The 18,765-nt window shown below is 50.1% G+C and overlaps 2 protein-coding genes across 3 annotated transcripts; both read right to left on the reverse strand.

Moving 5' to 3' along the window:
* Positions 1-3,826: 3,826 nt before the first annotated feature.
* On the reverse strand, positions 3,827-10,327 carry LOC120645569 (uncharacterized protein slr1919-like). The gene is made up of 17 exons (XM_039922353.1): positions 9,879-10,327; positions 9,575-9,787; positions 9,316-9,482; positions 9,038-9,215; positions 8,892-8,944; positions 8,623-8,766; positions 8,373-8,477; positions 7,846-7,971; positions 7,570-7,764; positions 7,218-7,324; positions 6,872-7,034; positions 5,959-6,024; positions 5,717-5,810; positions 5,470-5,582; positions 5,206-5,276; positions 4,538-4,742; positions 3,827-4,427 (listed from the first exon to the last, which is right to left on the reverse strand). Exons 1-17 carry the CDS (start codon positions 10,234-10,236, stop codon positions 3,981-3,983), a joined length of 2,805 nt encoding a protein of 934 aa, XP_039778287.1. The 5' UTR covers positions 10,237-10,327; the 3' UTR covers positions 3,827-3,980.
* Positions 10,328-10,634: 307 nt separating this feature from the next.
* LOC120645584 (mRNA-decapping enzyme subunit 2-like) lies at positions 10,635-14,000 on the reverse strand. 2 transcript variants are annotated; one of them, XM_039922369.1, is made up of 8 exons: positions 13,818-13,999; positions 13,573-13,724; positions 13,342-13,469; positions 12,871-12,969; positions 12,148-12,300; positions 11,514-11,617; positions 11,241-11,308; positions 10,635-11,045 (listed from the first exon to the last, which is right to left on the reverse strand). In XM_039922369.1, the coding sequence occupies exons 1-8, from the start codon at positions 13,901-13,903 to the stop codon at positions 10,867-10,869; spliced, it is 969 nt and encodes a 322-aa protein (XP_039778303.1). In that variant the 5' UTR covers positions 13,904-13,999; the 3' UTR covers positions 10,635-10,866. The 2 variants fall into 2 exon arrangements, with proteins under 2 accessions (XP_039778303.1, XP_039778308.1); XM_039922374.1 differs by lacking the exon at positions 12,148-12,300 and having other exon boundaries at positions 13,818-14,000.
* Between the last annotated feature and the right edge of the window lie 4,765 nt (positions 14,001-18,765).

Consider the following 18,765-nt stretch of genomic DNA (forward strand, 5'->3'; position numbering starts at 1 on the left):
CTCAGTTCGCCTCTAAGGATGTTAAATTCGAATTTCAATCTACGCATTCTGTTTGCGTTAACCCCCACGTGGCTTCTTACTCTTGTGCGGTGATTGTGGTCCGAATTGAGTTGGCTAGTTAGTGACTTAGCTCGAGACCCCTCATGGAAGAGAGGGGTTCGGACCCCTGGGAACCTGCAGGTTCAGGGAAGCGCACTCATTCTCCGGGGAGGTCCGGAGCCGTGTAGCCGCTTAGCCTGGTTCCGTACCCTAAGCCTGCACGCACCACCTCCTGTGAATGAGTGCCGTAGTACCTAGGACTGGGAATCTGGAGGTCTGGACTTTCTCTTAACCTAAAGGCCGGCCCCTTGAGCTCCGTTCACTGAACCTAGCTGTCTATTTCAAAGGATTACAGCCAACAGGATTTGGGACCCGTGGGCATGCTACTAAGCATCTACCTTGAGTCATGTGCAGGTTCAAATGTGATGATGCAGCAGGTGACCCAAAGGATGGACGACGCAGGACAAGACCCTTGCGCCGCGCACCGCTGGGTGCCAGAAGCAGCCAAGTTGCTCACAGTAGTGGCCCCACCTGCGGGTTCGTTGCCTCTCCCGAGGCGGGCCCGGGGGCCTCTGTCGGTACCCTGCAACTTGGGTACCCACTCTTACTGTGCCAAGACTCGCGTAGTTATCCGTAACTACGCCCTAAGGAGCTGAGCAGCCGGACCCCTGGGGTCCGACTCCATCTCACCAGACCAACGGTCCCGGATCCGCTTCCCGCTCGGGGACGGCTCCGGTGTCACCACGTGTCCCAGAGGTGGAAATGCTCAGCACCTGTGGCCGCGGACCCGGAACCCCGCAGGTGGGTCCGGGACCTCCATGTGCCATCCGGACTCCCGCAGATGGGTCCGGGACCTCCACGTGCCTATCCGGACCCCCGTGAGCTCTCGGCTCAGCTAGCTGCTCGGGAGGGGTCCGGAGCCGCCACGTGTCACGCAGACGCGGGCGCAGGCACAAGCCTTCCGCTGGAAGCTCCCTCACCCACCCGCATTAAGTGTGAGTGGTTGAGGCGGGCTCTGCTGCCTTTGGGCACGGGGCAGCTTTTGTCAGTCCACACTGTGGATCGCCAGTTACCGAGGCAGCTCGTCAGTTACCAAGGCAAGCATTAAAGACTCAGCGCCGCGCGCATGGGCGACGAGTCATGATGACCAGCTACTGACTGGAGCAATAGTGCACGCTGCGACAGTGGACTGAGTCAGTAGTTCGGCGCTTCATCATGACCTCGACGCGCGGCTGCAGAGGCTAGACTCTACTCTGACAGGACAGCTCAAGACCATCCCTGGTCAAAAGCTACGCACGGAAGCCGATGACAAGATCTCCGGATCTGAGGTATTGAAGGCCAAAGTGTAGTTTATAATACATCACCGGGTCCACATGTCGGGGCCCCGCTCAGTGTACGTGCTCCCCTTGGATATATAAAAAGGAGAGCACGCCCGCTAGAACACATATACACACAGGCCGAGACTCTCAAAGGCCTGGAAAAGGAGAGCACACACAGACACACGCTGGACTCAGCACCAAGCTCACCCAGACTCAGGCAATACAACACATAGTGGACGTAGGGTATTACACTCCGGCGGCCCAAACCACTCTAAACCTGCTGTGTTCATCGTGTTCTTGAGCGAGATCGAACTAGTCGCTAGCTAACCCCCGAGTACTCACCCTCTGGGCTTAGGCGGGTGCATTCCGCCACCCGGCTGTGGTTAGCCACACCACGACATTTAGAGTCAAGTGACCCACGGCTGTGTCTAGGCAAGATGTCCACTACGGTGGCCCGCTTCGCGCAGAGACCGCTCGCCACGGTCGACTCAAGTCCACTCCGGTGGCCCGCTCCGGTGGAGACCGCTCGCCACGGTCGCCTCAAGTCCACTCCGGTGGCCCGCTCCGGCGGAGACCGCTCGCCACGGTCGCCTCAAGTCCACTCCGGTGGCCCGCTCCGGCGGAGACCGCTCGCCACGGTCGCCTCAAGTCCACTCCGGTGGCCCGCTCCGGCGGAGACCGCTCGCCACGGTCGCCTCAAGTCCACTCCGGTGGCCCGCTCCGGCGGAGACCGCTCGCCACGGTCGCCTCAAGTCCACTCCGGTGGCCCGCTCCGGCGGAGACCGCTCGCCACGGTCGCCTCAAGTCCACTCCGGTGGCCCGCTCCGGCGGAGACCGCTCGCCACGGTCGCCTCAAGTCCACTCCGGTGGCCCGCTCCGGCGGAGACCGCTCGCCACGGTCGCCAGAAGCCAGGTCCGGGGAAGTGATTCTCTCTCCCTTAGCGGTCCGAGGTCCGTGTAGCCGCTTGGCTTGGTTCCGTACCTTCGCCGCCCTATGGTGAGCGCTCTAATACCTGAACCTGGCAACAAGTGTTCCGGCCTCCAAGGGGTCCAGAGCATCTGCTCTCGACATGAGCACACCGACACAACCAAGTTGCGTGGAAACATATCACGATGGTGGCCCCACCCGCGGGTTCGTACCTCTCCCGAGGTGGGCCCGGGGGCCACTGTCGGTACCCCAGGAATGGGGTACCCCCTCTTGCTGTGTCTAGACAAGAGTCTCGTAGTTATCCTTAACTACGCCCTGACAGCCGGACCCCTGTGGTCCAGAGCCCTACTCTCCTGGTAAACGGCCCCGGACCCGCTCCCCACTTGGGGTGGGTCCGGTGACGCCACGTGTCCCGGAGGAGGTAGCTCTCAGCCAAAAACAGCTAGGGGCCCCGGACCCCCGCCGGGTCCCGGACCCCATATACTATTCGGACCCCTCAGCAGGGTGGAACCAACACCCCGCCTGGAGCCGGGGTTTTAAAAAACGCTAGACGCTAGGTGAACGCTAGCCTATTGTTTAGAGTTTTTTGTGATTAAACGTAGTTTAACGTCTTTTGTGATTAAACGATACTGTGATTAAACGCAACGCTATTCCAAAGTTTAGAGTTTAATCAAGATTAAACGTAGTTTTAAAATGTTTTTTAAAACAGGGCCTGGGGCTGGTCCGGAGCCGCCACGTGTCCGTAGGTGCGGGCACGCGCGCGGGGCCGCGTGCCTTCACTGGAAGACTCGCCTACCTACCGCATTCAATGCGGTAGGCGAAAGTGCGCTCTGCCACAGCAGAGCCCGATGCGGCTTTTGCCAGGTTGCACTGTTGGTCGCGTGTTACCAAGGCGCACAGTGCAGTCGCTGGCGCCGCCCACGCCGCGTATGTCAGTCTACTATGCCAGTTGGACACGACGGCTCTGCTTCGCCCATTATGACGCCTACACGGTAGCCTCGACAGACTACGCCGTAAGCTACATTGTCCCAACGGGCGCCTCGCCGATGGGACAAATAAAGACTCCCCTCGGTCAGAGAGGCTACAGGGCGATGAAGCGTATCCGAGAAGAGATTCTCAACCGTTGTAGCTCCATTGAAGCTTTCTGCGCAGTATACTATACATCCACGTTAGACCCACCTGTCGGGGTCTGAACGCCTGTGTACGCGTCCCCTTAGTCTATAAAAGGGAGACGCTCGCTAGAGGAAGATTAAGTCCCGGCGGGGCAGAGGATAGACTCATTCATACTAAGAGCAATACATCTCACAGTAGACGTAGGGTATTACCACTCTAAACCCGTGTGTTCATACGTTCTTGCCCCCAAGCTAGATCAGCCTAATCGCTTAGCACTTTCCCGAGTACTCCCGCTCTGGGATTAGGCGGGTGCATTCCGCCATCCGGTTGTAGGTACCCCAAAAGCCCACGACAAGGTTTTAACTGCAGCTTAAGAAAGCATCCCACTCCACGTGATCCATTAGTGGCCAACTGAATGGAGAACAAATAGTAGAAGAGAAATTGCTTGGCAACTATAGCTAGGAACACGCCACAGAATTATTGATTGATCCTGCAACGTTTATATAGATATTATACAGGGACACCAGAACATTAACGATCAGGAACCATCTTTATGTTCTACTAGGTCTGGTCGCTGCACTTTATAGGGTCTGAATCCGAACCAGCCGCGGCGGAGGAACAGGCGGTGGCAGCGCCGGCAAGTATTCCTCCGACAGGAACACCATGAAGCGGTGCAGGCCGACCGCAGCAGATGTGACTGAGATGACGAACATGTTCCAGCTCACCCTGACCATCAGGAAAGGCTCCTCTCTTAACTCCCTCACAAACTTGGAGTATATGATCCGCATCCTGCGGTCTCTTACAACCGCTTGCAGTGCCATCAGGGTTGATGATTCTTCAGACAGCACCAGATGGCCACCATTCTCTCCCATGGTCACGGGCGTCCCCATCCTGGTCTCCGCAACTCGTTTCAAGCCTGTGACATTCAACATCCACTGGAAGACGACATCTGCAATAACCTTACTGAGGAGCACCCGGAACATCAATGCATCTCTGGAGATCAGATCACGAGCAAGAGATTTTGCATTCTGCATAAGGAGACACGTGATGGGCTTAGAACTCTTATCATTTTGAAAAGATGGACAGGAGGGCCGGTTGATATAAGTAGAGGAGTGCTGAGATAAGATGTGATGCATACCGCTGTCATAATAAGTCTCCTAATAACAATGCTGTCCTTTGATAATAAAAGTCTCACACACAGGTTTGCAGTGTGCACTGCCCTCTCTGGTGTAGCTGTAGCACGGTCAAGTGAAGATGCACCACTGATCTCTACAAGGCTAGAGACATTCACGTCCTTTGTGTCAGGCTCAGCCAAAGCTCCAATGTTATATTTGAAGTTGCTCCTTCACATATGAAAATGACATCAGCCATTAGGTTTATAAGCTTTAGCAACAAAACTGACTGCCTACTGCTCAGGTAATGTTAGCGCATGCATTTCACATCTTTGAGCAGAACAGAAAACTAACCACCTACCATCTATCATGCATTTTTGTTGCTTCTAATCTTCTATTTTCTGAAGTAAGGAAATAACTGATCCAGGGTTGCAGTGCACATAGAACTAATAAAAACAAGTGACGTTACACTCCAACTTATACCAATATTAATAGGATAAGCTGAAGTGATACATAAATATGCAAGCAACATAAAAAAACAACTAAATTTGATTATTTAGTCCAGTCAATTAAGAATCAATACTTAACTAACAAGAAGGTATTGATATCTGAATAATGCAAGAGAGCACTGAGAGAACCCACATGTTAAAATGACCAAACCAATTTACTAAATGGTAAGAACTATGAAACAAACCTCGCTGAAGCTAACTTCAGAAATGCGGCAACCTTCTGCCATTGGAACTCTTTCTTTTTGTTGAAAATTGCCTGTGTAAGTAAACTGATTGGTGTTAGTTATCACATTAATGCAGCCTAATCCACAAGGAGGGCAGCATAACATGGTTATATTGGTCCAACTTATGGATTGAAGACAACAAGGCCCCATTGACGGCCCTAGTACCACACCTACCTCAGAGGCTAGTTCTGCACACACTGCTCTAAATGAGATAATGAATGATACCTGATTTAAGAGTCTCCTTGTTGCAAGTGAATTATCAGAAAGAAGCTTCCGAACTACATATGGGTATGCTGCTTGAAATGTTTTGAAATTCTCGTCCGCTGCCACAGCCAGTCCTACCAATAGGAAAGGAAGGGAAATAATAAACGTCTGAAAAACAGTCATCATGAAAACAGAAATATTTGGAAAGAAACAAGCAAATTATGTGTTGAATTAGTTTGCTATCTCAATTTCAACTGAACAAGCTAACCTTCCAAAGAAGCAAGTGACCGGAGTACCAGTGTGTAGTAAGGCGGCATACGGAAGTGATATTTAAATGCCACAGACCAAATTTTTCCAAGCACCTAAAAGATGTATGTGTAAACAAGTACAAAAGCAATGTGAAAAGAATATTATTAGCTATGCCACTTAGTTTGAAATAAAAGATAGGCACAAAGATTATCAAACCACTACTGCACTGAACTGAACTTACAAATAGAGTAAACTACTCACCTTACTGAACTTGATTTCTGGAATTCCATCTTCAAAAGTTACCTCGCCCAATGCGTCCTCCAACTCCTAGCACATGGAAGGCACACTAATTACAAACATAAAAAAGAATGGCATATACTAGAAAACAGCACTATGTATAACTATGTTATGAGTAAAAGAACGTTCACTGAACAATGTACTAAAGCCCATTAACACCATAGGATATTAGGCCATGAATTAACTCCTCTCTATACAACTATAAAAGAGGGAGCATGCAGAATAGCAGATAGACGTGGGAGTCAATCAATACCACAATCTTTTGGCAAAAAAGCATATTTGCCCTGTAACATTAGAATTTAGATAGTGGTCCAAAAAAGTATCAAGCAGGGAATTGACCTTTAGTAACCATGTGTATTTGATAATATACTCCACAATAACAATAAATAAATCTGGATCGACCATTGTCATCTGCATTTCTTTACCAGAAAGATTCTTAAAGTTTGAATAAGTCTACCACACGCCACAGAATAAGTCCATGTTCAACAAAATATGCCACAAGGCACATGCTGTGAGCCTGTGACACTGACATGAGGGTCTCCAAGGCCCAGAAGTCACTCACATGGTAGACCAATGAACTTTTTTCAGTTGCATACAATTTCTACATGAATTCCAAGAATGCAGATGGACTCTGATTAACTACTTGACCTATGTTCCTCATTTTATTTAGTATATGTCTTATGTTTAATCATTTCATTTAAGCCAGACATCAATATCAGACCATGTGAGTGGCAATTCCAAGGAACTGAAAACATGAAGTATATGATGTCACTCAATACAAAGAGTGGGGGCAAATCACTTAAAGCATCCCCTCCCCCCCCCCCCCCCCCCCCCCTCCAAACACACACACACACACAGCAACAGTTTGATGAATTACCATTGTCACACGACGCAGATTGGTGTTTGGTGGAACTACATCCATTTCAGTCAAATCCAGGACAAGGGAAGCCCAATCTCCATTTACTATGTGTATGATGCTTGCAAGCATAGCTCGCTGATGTTTCCTCTCCATCATGCAAAGCAGACCAAAATCAAGAAACCTGATATATTTAGGAAGATGTTATCAACAGTTCCAGAAGTATTTTACCACAAAAGCTTCATGTCAACTACAAATCCACAAAGGAGCTAAAGTATCTCATATCACACGAAATGTGAGGAAGAAAAACCCGAAAAGCAGCCATGTAAATGTTCAGCTTGTGAACCTATGTTGTAGTAGAGCTTACCCAACACGACCTTCAGGAGTATAACGCAAGTTGCCAGGATGAGGATCGGCATGCAACAAGCCTGTCTCAAGAAGCTGCACTAATGATGCCTCGACACCTTTATTGACCTTATGAGTAATTGACAAGATGTTAAAAAATATTGGGCAGCAAGATCAAATTGAACTTTTGAAATGTACTAATCATTGGCATGTTTATGCTACCACCACAACAGAAAAAGAAAACCCTCTCAAGATTCAAAACATAGATGTGTTTAATTGCCATGATCTTGAAATAGATGCAAGATGGTACAACTACATAAGTTACAAAAGCACTGGTTGGTTGATAATAGTTTGTTAAAATTGTTAGTAAATACCAGGTCAAGAAGGTGAGTTTTTGCATCCAACTTCTTTTCTGAAGCTTCAGTAACTTTTCCAGAAACTCCTTTAGTCAAAGAAAGCAACTCCTTGGGGTTCTCACCGGTCACCCACTCCATTGTTAAAACCTTCTTTCTAGTAAGTTGTTTTAGAACCTTAGGAACTAGCATAAATGGATACCTAGAATGAACCTCCTGCAAGAGTGGAAATTATTAGCTAAAACACCAAGCTGAAGTACCCAACAGCATGGGTAGGAGACAAGAGCATAGAAACACCAGAAATTTGGTAGCGTTAGCAGCTTCAATATTGTAGTCCAACTCGCCGACGAAACCTCTACCCAACTCATCAGCATAGAGAGAAATATTACTTCTTCGTTTGGCTACCTTTCGTATGAAAGCAAGCTGAAACAAATTATATAAAGTAAACAAATTAGTAGAAAAGCATCACACGAATGATACTACAGTAATAGAAAATTTTAGATGCTACAGTCATTAGTACACTGAACTTATAGCTAAAGCAAGTTCTTGAACAGGGAAACTAGCTGCAGCATTTTTAGGATGGGAGAAAGGTTATCCATAACGGAAGAAACTTATGTCTAGTTTTCACTGGACAGTTAGTAATGTTTGGAAATGGTACATGTTACTAACAAATCCCATGAACAGGGCCATGCAAACAAATAAAATCACAGATAGCATACTAAGAAACAAGATATGGAAATGACATTTAAAGGGTGTCATAAGGACAACAGAAATCCCCAGATGACTGAAGAGCAAAATTATATGTTAGATGGAAATATACAGACCCCAAGACGTAGAATATATATGTCTCGCAGTACAGAGGGTAGAAGGTTCGGCCGCTGAACCTTTATGGCTACAAGAGCACCATCAACTGTCCGCCCCTGGTAAACCTGAAGTAAAATTACAAGAGTTTCTTGAGCATAACAGTACATATTGAAAGTAACGATGTAGAAAAATGAATAAGAATACATCAGGAATTCCAAATAACTTGGTCTAACATAGCACAAGCACGAAGGAAACACATGAAGATATTACCTGTCCAAAAGAAGCAGCTGCTACAGGCTCATCCGAAATGTAACTGAAAATATGTGATACAGGGCACTCAAATTCTCCTTCAATAATCTCCATTGCATCCTCTCTTGGGAAAGGAGGAACTCTTTCATGCAACTCAGCAAGGGCCTAAAATTGAAAAGGAACAGATCGATTAATTTCTAGAGATAGAATACAAGGACCACTAAAATGTCAAGCAACAGCTGATGAAGCAAAAAAAAAAAAAAAGCAGAACAAGGAGAATTTTACCTAACCTCACAAATCTCTGAACCTATGATATCAGGTCTTGTAGAAAGGGATTGTCCAACTGCATATATATAAGAAAAGACAGATGTCAAAAGCATTCCGAGCCACGTGGTAACCACCTTGCTTTAAATCTGTCAAAGCATGACTATCTGACCTTTAACAAAAGTAGGTCCAAGGTCAAGAAACATCTCCTTGAGAAGCTGGCCAACCATGTATTGAGAAGCATTGAAACCATTGCTCCTGTTGCCACTGATGTAGGTAGAATCTGCGTTCAACTGTGATCTTTTAGAAATTTGCATCTTTACCAGAGCTGAGACAAATGCGAAGAGTATCTGCGACAAAGGTTGACAGTCAACTGACCTATTAGCTACAACAATTAGAAAGATGTAGAGGTTAATTAAAAGCACAGGGGGGAACTTAATCATAGCTAACCTGAATGGTGCGAAATGCGAGGACATGTGGACGTGAGGCGAAGTACTGAGCAAGGAGGTTGGGATCGTAATGCTGGGGAAGCGGGGTGGTGAGGATGGCGGAATAGTAGTTGATGTACAACTTGAGGGCTTCAAGATCGGCCATCATTAACTCCATACAGGATAACCCTGCCACAACAATGTAAATTAGTGAATAATGTGACTGAAGTAGCTTAGTTGGCACCCAAATTTTAGAGCTCTTGCTACATTGTGCTAGAAACCTGGAGGGTAGGAGGGTGGAGGGAAGACCGGGGGTTGAAGTATCTGCGGCTGCTGCTCTTTCTGCTGTTCCTGGGGTTTGGGTTTAGGTTGTTGTTGAGTTTTTGACTGCCCCTTGCTTCCGAGGAACCGCCGCGCGAGAAAGCGTTGAGCGCTACCGGCGTACACCTTGAGGGCTTGGAAATCGGCCGCCATTAGCTCCACGCACGACAACCCTACCAAAATCGCGGAGAAATGGGTCATCAGCAGGGCGATGTGCGTGCAATGGATTCAAATTGAGATGCGTTCTCGTCGCTTGTGAGGAACCTGGCTGGTACGCGGGAGGCGGGAAGGCTGGGGCGTCACGACGCAGTCCCTCCACCTCCACCTCCTGCTGCTGCAGCATCTGCTGTTGCTGCGCCGGCTTGGGCTTAGGCTTGGGCTGCTTCCGCTGCTGCTGCTGCTTCTTCTCGAGGAACCGGAGCCAAAAGACGTCGCGGAGCGAGGCGCCAGCGGCGGCCTGGAGGAACTCGCCGTCGCAGCGGAGCACGCCCAGCACCTGGTCCAGCGGTCGGCCCCCATTCCCGCCCGACTGCCGCGGCTGCGGCGCCCACTTCTCCCTTCCGCCGCCGGCGCCACTCACGGCGCAGATGTGCAGCGCGGGCGGCCGCACCAGCGGCGCCATCGCATCGAGCTTCTAGTTCTACTAGGTGAAGCCGAGAAGGACAGGGTGGGACAAGCTCGGACCAGTGGTGGTGGGCTGTCACGGCGATACAAGCGTGGGGAAGAGAAGAAGACCTGATCCAACGCCGCACACGTCATCGCGTCACCACCCCACCGCGTCCACGAACGGGGGGGCGAACGGCGAACGAACAGCTCGCGAATCCGCTCGCTCGGTCTTACCTGGAGGCCCAGTGGATGGGCCGACCCGACTTCCGAGCTCCTCCCCCGCTGACATATGGGCCCATTCTAATCAGCACGAAATGGACACAACAAGCTGCACGTCAAGTCGGCAACAGTCTGAAGAACATCTCAGACATTCACCACTCCACCAATGACTCAATCTTTCAAAAAAAAAATCAATGACTCAACGGGGGAAGCGTCCGACAGAACGCGATATATACCAGAGGCAAGACGTCCCAAACATTTTGTTGCACGGAAGATTACAGGTACCACGAGAAAAGAAAAGAAAAGAAAAGAAAAAAGACAAAGGAGATACGAAACGAAGACATTATGTTCTTGTGGAGTTAACACTGACGACAGCCTATATATACATCAAGGATGCAGGTGCACGGGTTGATGCTTTGTCAGGCTCCTAGGTGCGTAAGAAGGAAGCTTCCATGGACTGCAGGATGCTTGCCGTGTCAAACCTGAAGTTTCTGAAGCTTCTACCTGGGCGGTTGTCAACATGCTGCGCGTCAGATCCTGCCCTAGCAACAGGGTTCTCGACGGGGGCACCACCGCTTGATGAATTCTTCGCCTTCCACACCGTACCTGTGCAATGCCATGTTATCCTATGTCGTTGATGAAGATTATGGGAGACCAAACTACAAGCTCGACTAGGATCAGAGTGCAGTTAGACATCTATTCAGCAGAATTGTTAAGGCAAATTTTGTTTGTGGATTGTTCAAGGAACGGATAGCTTCTGCAATCCTGAACACAATGGGTGCACGAGAGAGCGGAAGAAACCTCTAGCAGATGCCTCTGATTTCTGATACAGCATGGGAGGATGCGCGGCAATCCAAGCCTTTAGACCCCTGGAGGAAGAACAAGGTCAAACACAAAACAATGTATAAGTAAAGAAATTATGCGGTGGAAAAGTAGGTGACTTGATGCAGAATAAAAAATTACATTCTTGGGGTTTCCCTACTTTCTTGAGAGAAACTACAACAGTGGCAATGCCCATAAAAGCATCTACCCAAAAAAATACAGGAAATAAAATGTGGACCAGAAGATACTGACGTCAAAAATGGAGCAACCATGTACAACTTCATTCCATTAACTCCACGAGATACCGCATCATCACTAGCTGGTAGAAGATCATCAATTCTGTGCCATGAGATTTCCTATCAAATTCACAGAGAAAGGTAGCTCAGTTGTATCATTTCATAATTTTCAAAAGAAAAGGAAAATAATAGAAACAAAAAAGGTGTAATGAGGGAAAGTCAATGAAATCAACAGTAGCTTCAATCTAACACTAAATATACAAAAAGTAGTCAACAACATGGGACAGAGTGAGATCTTAGCATCTCAGAGCAGTTTGTAAAGTGTGGACCATATTATTATTTTTTAAAAAAAACAGTGCAGCTGCAAGCAAAGACTGCCATAAAGAATATGAAGATCTGTGGAACAACCTTTTATTCAGCGCAGAGCTAATTTTACCGCTTACTAAGCGAAAACGAAGTTTTTGATGGTCAAGCAACTATGCAATATACTACCATTTCCGGCATATATTTTAATTTAAAGAGCAGCCTGGCAAGCTCTTTGAACAGCTTATCTGCATAAAGTATATATAGAGCCAAGTAGAGCAGCAATAAGGGAAGGGGGGGAAGCGTTCTGCCTCTCTGCTCATAAGAGTGTTCAAAACTTATCATACACTGATTTCCTTCTTTGTTTGAGGTGCAAACACAGTATCTCTCTTAACGCCAGTTATGATATAGAGCCGAACTTTTTGTTGCCCAATTGAAACTTCAATGTAATCATCCAAATTTAATAGTGTAGAAACATCACACCCAGTTTCCTCCAGAACCTGCATTGTTATGCAAGTAGATGTTACTTAGCGAAAATTACCTATGGGCCGAACAAGAGGAATTGTTGAATATAAAAATTATAACTGATTTAGGTTGGACAAAGGCTGAAAAACTATCATCGCAGGTTTTCAAGTAGCTCATGCAAAGCACTGGCTACAGCTTACGAAAAACCTCTATGCTCAATAAAGTTATGCAAAAAATGCTTTGAAGAAGCTAAATAGAGTGATCGTGTTTTTTTTTTCTTTCTTCGTGAAAAAAGTTATAAACTGGCATTCACTTGTTGTCTTTTATATTGATACATCCTGCCATGAAGGGAGCATTCAATTGCGAACATTCAGCGTTAGAGCACAGCGATCTAGACATATGAAATGTGCAATGAAGAAAAGTAAACAATTTGTAGCTCAAACCAAACAAAGACTATAATCATCTAAAAGCAGGAAACAGTGTTCAGTGATATCTAAGAAACCTATTTGCTTGCTGCAAGTAAAATATGCCCAAAAGAAACCGCATCATTCGCTAAAAAAAGAAAAGAGACTGCAGGACAAAACATGACACAGGCAGAAGTTTACTTCTCTAACAGCACAGGTGTGATCTTCCTCATCTTTATTCCTCTTTCCACGAGGAAAGCTCCAGCTGGCCCCAGCTTTCCATCCCTTAACAAGCAAGCACTGTAGAGAAGGGGCAAAGGTGAATTAACCTTCAAAAACGATAAAAATCCCAACAAATTTGGGCTCTAAAAGGGTCAAAGAAAGAAGGCAAAGCTTCAATTATGTGCATGTGCCTGGTTTGTTCCAGACCAGTCTGTGAAATTGTATGTGTAGGGCAACTTTATTATAGATCATCAATAGTCATGGTTTTTCCTTTATTAAATCGGGCCGACTGTAACTGACAGAATAATGTAGGGCATACTCAAATCCAATGTTTGATAAAGAAAAGAAAATGCCACTGCGCAACCTACATTCCCACTTCTAATTCTCAAATCTTAATCAGGGAACTCCTAAAATGCAATCTGTTGGGGCAGTAAAATATCAGTAAATTACCCTCTCATAGGTGTCATCCAGGATGATGGCGCCGGACACAGGGACGCGGAACTTGTAGTTGTTGAAGTCCTTGTAGATATCATCCAGGTGCGCGATGTAGGGCCTGAGAGCAGTGCAGCTCTTGAACACTGCACAGACCACCAATGCAATCCACCACAACAACGCAAGGGCGGCGATGTCAGCGATCAATCAAACCAGTCTCCGATGGGGTTCAGGCAGAGGCGGACATACTGAGGGAGGTGAAGTCCTTGAAGGAGAGGGATTTGAGGTTGGGGTTGTGCTCGACGGAGTTGTCCTCGTAGAACCAGTGCGCCTGCTCCAGAAGGAACAGGATCCGCTCGAACGACTCGAGCTCCTCCTTGGGCACGTTCAGCAGGAAGCGGCTGCAGAGGCGATTCAGCTCCGATTGGTTTGGATTGATCTGAGTGAATCCCAGAAGAACTTGCGAGATGGGGTTAAGGGTTAGGGGGGACTACCTGCAGAGATCGTCGAGAAGCTCTTGTGGCGGCAGCTGCCCCCTCGACGACGACCGGTTCAGTCCCCCGCCGCCGGCCATCGCCATCCACCGGCCACCGCGCCCCCTCAGCAATCAGCACCGCTCGCTCTCTCTCTCTCTCTCTCTCTCTCGGAACTGAGCAGCGCTATCATGGTTGGAAAATAATAACCCTGACTAGGAGGGGTCTTAGTGTAAAATATTAAATCCTGACTAATAACCTATATTCAAATTAGAAAATTTATTGTTGGTGTATATGTGAGCTCTCTTCTTGTCCAGTCTTGAACACCGCTGCGCCGGTAGTTCAGACTGCGGGGGGTGTTGGTGTATATGTGAGCCAATGTATAGAGGCTCATCTAGAGGCCCATGTATAGGATCTATATATCCCACCATTTTAGAGTTTGGAGGAATACAAGTGATTATTCTCTCCATCATGGTATCAATAGCCTAGGGTTAGGGTTCCTCTCCTTCCTCCCCTCCCAGCCGCCGCTGCTGCCCACCGCGCCGCCGCGGACGCCGCGCCCGATCCCGCGTGGACCGGCCTCGGGATGTCGCCCGCGGATGCGCCGCTCTCCGCCGCCGCCCTCCGCGGGCACCAGGCCGCCGCCGCTCTCGCCGCCAAGTCGGAGGCTTCGGCGGCCCAGGAACGGGTTCGCGTGGCTGCCCTCGACTAGGAGCGCGAGCGCGCCGCGGCCGAAGCCTCCGCTCTCCGGGTCGACGAGGCGGAGCACTTCCTCCGCGTCTCCTCCGGTAGGCCCGTCGTCCCCGAGCCCGGCGCCTCTTCCTCCCACCAGGCCCCGCCCGTTGGATCTGGAGCCCGGTACGACCCGACCGACCCCATGGTCGCCCAGCTCCACCTCCAGGCTGCCGGCGTCCGGAACATCAGGGCCCTGGTCACCCTCCTCCTCGACCCGACGTCCTCCTCCTACGGACGCTGGCGGGACCAGGTTCTGCTCACCCTCCGCCGCTACGGCCTCTACGACCACGTCCTCCTCGACACGCCGATCGAGACACAGGACGTGGTGTGGCTGCGCCTTGACAGCGTCGCCATGTCCTGGATCTTCGGGGCCATCTCCCTAGATCTTCAGGACCTCGTCAGGACCCACGGACGCACCTCGCGGCAGGCCTAGGTGGTGTTCGAGGGGCAGTTCCTCGGCAACACCGAGTACCGTGCCCTCCAGCTTGACGCCACCTTCCGCACCTTCGTGCAGGGGGACCTCTCCGTTGGTGAGTACTGCCGGCGGATGAAGGGCATGGCCGATGCTCTTCACGACCTCGGGGATTCGGTGTCCGATCGAGTCTTGGTACTCAATGTCCTGCGAGGCCTGAGCAGTACCTATGACCACCTGAAGAGCTGGATCGCCCGCCAGAGGCTCTTTCCCTCCTTCCTGCAGGTCCGGGACGACCTCGCCCTCGAGGAGATCACCAGGGGTCTCGCGCCCAGATCACCCTCGTCCACCTCCACCGCGCTCGTCGCTGCTCCACTGGCTTCCTCCACCGTCCCTGTCACCTCTCTCCTTAGTGATGCTCCCGCCGGGCAGACCGGAGGTGGGGAGCCGTGGACGTCGTCGATAGGGGACGTGGTGGTGGTGGTGGTGGCGCACCGACTCCGCCGGCTCCGGCTCCGACTCCCGCTTCTGCCCCTGCCCCTGGAGGTACGTTCTGGCCATTCTTCAGCAACCCATGGTCAGAGCGCATCTCGATGTGGCCGTTTCAGGGTTCGGGAGGGGGCCTCGTCCTCAGCTCCAGCCGGCGGCTATGTTCACTGTAACTGAACCGCCCAAATTAATCCAACTTAAGTGCGCTAACTATCATCTTAATGGTTAATCAAGTTACCACGCACTTAAAACGGTGTAATCCGGTCGTCTGTCGGGTTAAGGATCAAAAAACACTAGAAGTCTTGCACGAAGACGAGCACGGATGATTACAAGCAGACAAAAGTTCTCAAAGTTAATTTGTAATGTGGAGTTTTATAAATAAGTTTAAGTAAAATATCAAAGTTCAAAATGCAGCGAAAATTTAAATAGAAGTTTAGTTTTAAAAAACAACAATAACTACGATGACGTGAGGACGTCACATCGAGTCCACCGATGTGATTCCTGGTTAGCTCCAACCAGCAGTAGTTACCTAAAAACAGAGTGACAACAAACCCTGAGTATACTAATACTCAGTAAGGCTTACCCGACTAAGGGTATACTTAGCCCATTATCTAGACATGCAATACTTTTGGGCTGGTGGGTTGGTTTTGCGGAAAAGCATCTAAGGGTGGATCCTTACTTTCAATATTTTAGCTCAAGATTCTATATAGCTAAATTATCAGCTAAGATTTGCATAGCTAAAGCAAACATGGTAAATATTGAATATTAATTCAGAAAATCATTTCCAGATATCTTTCATGTTCCATTTACTTACTACGATGCGGTGCTGCGATCAAGGTGCTCATATCCGAGAGCGACTGATGGCGAATTGATCCGATTTAACCTTGCAAGGTGGACATAACACACACGTCACATATAGGCCCCGTCGGACCATACGTGTCAACCCTTCACATATGCACACCAAATAGCCGAACTGCCCTGCGACCCGGGACTGCTAGCCCCACCGGTACCAACGACGGGTCAGCCATGAGTTTCTATACTAGCTCCACTGGTGAAAACAGTATTGTCGGTACCCCAGGACTGGGGTATCCCCTCTTGCTGTGTCTAGATAAGGGTCTCGTAGTTATCCTTAGCTACGCCCTGACGGCCGAGCAGCCGGACCCCTGTGGTCCGGAGCCCTACTCTCCCGGCAAAAGGCCCTGGACCCGCTCCCCGCTCGGGGAGGGTCCGGTGACGCCACGTGTCCAGGAAGGAGGTAGCCCTCCGAAACAGTTGGGGCCTCGGACCCCCGCCGGGTCCCGGACCCCCATATACTATCCGGACCCCTCAGCGGTTGGAATCGACACCCCGCCTGGGTCCGGAGCCGCCACGTGTCCACAGGTCCGGGCACGCGCGCGGTACCCCTTGGCTTCCACTGGAAGACTCGCCTACCTACCGCATTGAATGCGGTAGACGGAAGTGCGCCTTGCCACAGCAGAGCCCGAGGCGGCTTTTGCCAGGTTGCACTGTTGGTCGCGTGTTACCAAGACGCATAGTACAGTCGCTGGCACCATCCATGCCGCGTATGTCAGTCTACTATGCCAGTTGGACACGACGGCTCAGCTTCACCCGTTATGACGCCTACACGGTAGACCCAGCAGTCTACGCCGCAAGCTACATTGCCCCAACAGGCGCCTCGCTGATGGGACAAATAAGGACTCCCCTTGGTCAGAGAGTCTACAGGGCGATGAAGCATATCCGAGAGGAGATCCTCACCCGCTGTAGCTCCATTGAAGCTTCCTGTATACTATACATCCACGTTAGACCCACTTGTCGGGGTCTAACGACTGTGTACGCGTCCCTTTGCTCTATAAAAGGGAGACGCCCGTTAGGAAAGGACGGAGGCCCCAGCTGGAAAGAGGATAGACTCATTCATACTAAGAGCAATTCATCTCATAGTGGATGTAGGGTATTACGCTCCGGCGGCCCGAACCACTCTAAATTCGTGTGTTCTTGCGTTCTTGCCCCGAAGCTAGATCGGCCTAATAGCCTTGCGCTTCCCCGAGTACTCCCCCTCGGGGAATAGGCGGGTGCGTTCCGCCACCCGGCTGTGGGTACCCCCAAAAGCCCACGACATTTGGCGCCGTCCGTGGGGAAGATGCGGGCGTTGGCTGGATCTCCAGGCTTCTGAGGTTGAGCTCATCCTCTGCAACAGCGACGAGAAGATGAAAAGAGGCATGGCGTCACCCACGCCACATGCCACGGCACCGAGACAACGATGCCCTCGGTGCGGCGGCGCGCGGCAGCGGCGCCTGCTATGCGTCGCCACTGTGACACCTCATGGCCGGCGCGGCGGCGCGCAGCGGAGATACCCGCTGTGCGTCACCCTACAACACCTCTGCGTCGGCTCAAAATTTTCTCTCAAGCAACCGCCAGGGATCCCCGGCGGCGGCATGATGTCGGCTCAAGGATTTCTCTCAACACGAAGCCTGGAGCCAACCACTGTCGCCCGGGGGAAGTTGACAGTCGACTCCTCCCTCCCCAGGACCGAGTCTCTCTCGGTGCTGCTGCAGACAGGACTCCGCCACCAGGCGCGGGGGCCTAACGCCAACACCAAGGTCGAGCCGGCGAACGACCGCCCTTCTACACGCTCCGTGCTCATTCAAACGAGCACCCAGCTCGTGATGAGCGGTCATCAGGCCGGCTTCCGACGGCAGACAGCGACAGCTGGCAACGGCAGGGCCACTCCCATTCAAAACCAAAGAATTTGTTCCCATCCTATCTGAGCATAGGACAACTCTTGTGCTGGGAGGAGCCCCGCAAGCTCCCGAGGTGATGCTGGATGATGCTGTACAAGCATGTCCAGGGCGCCATCGCCCCAACGACTCAGAAGAGCCCCCAAGATGGCAGCTCCACTACGGCCAACAACGTGCACGCTTTGCGGGGCGATGGCTGTAGGTTATCACTAGATAGGATTGAGTGTGTTTCTCCTTTGTAATGATTTGGTGCCTACGTGTGGTCTAGAGCGGTGAAGGTCCGCCCTTGTAAACCCGATCTCTGGCTTCATCGCACAAACAGGCGACACCAGCAAGTGGTCCAGAGCGGTAGAGGTCCGCCCTCGTAATCCCGACCTCTGATGTACACCACGAGTCAAACATAAAGGAGATTTGCTTTCTCAGTCCTATCTTTACTTTAACCTAATAGCACTTGTTCGTTCAACCTGCATGTTTCTTTCTCCCGCACGGAGTTTTTTCTTTAGTTGCTAACAATCCAAATTGAGTTGCTAGCTTGTGGTCAGGTTGGGACACCCCGTCTAGCTGGAAGGCAGTTCGGACCCCTAGGGACCTGCTCAGA

Source organism: Panicum virgatum, chromosome 1K (genome assembly GCF_016808335.1).
Source record: "Panicum virgatum strain AP13 chromosome 1K, P.virgatum_v5, whole genome shotgun sequence".
In the NCBI taxonomy this organism is placed as follows: domain Eukaryota; kingdom Viridiplantae; phylum Streptophyta; class Magnoliopsida; order Poales; family Poaceae; genus Panicum; species Panicum virgatum.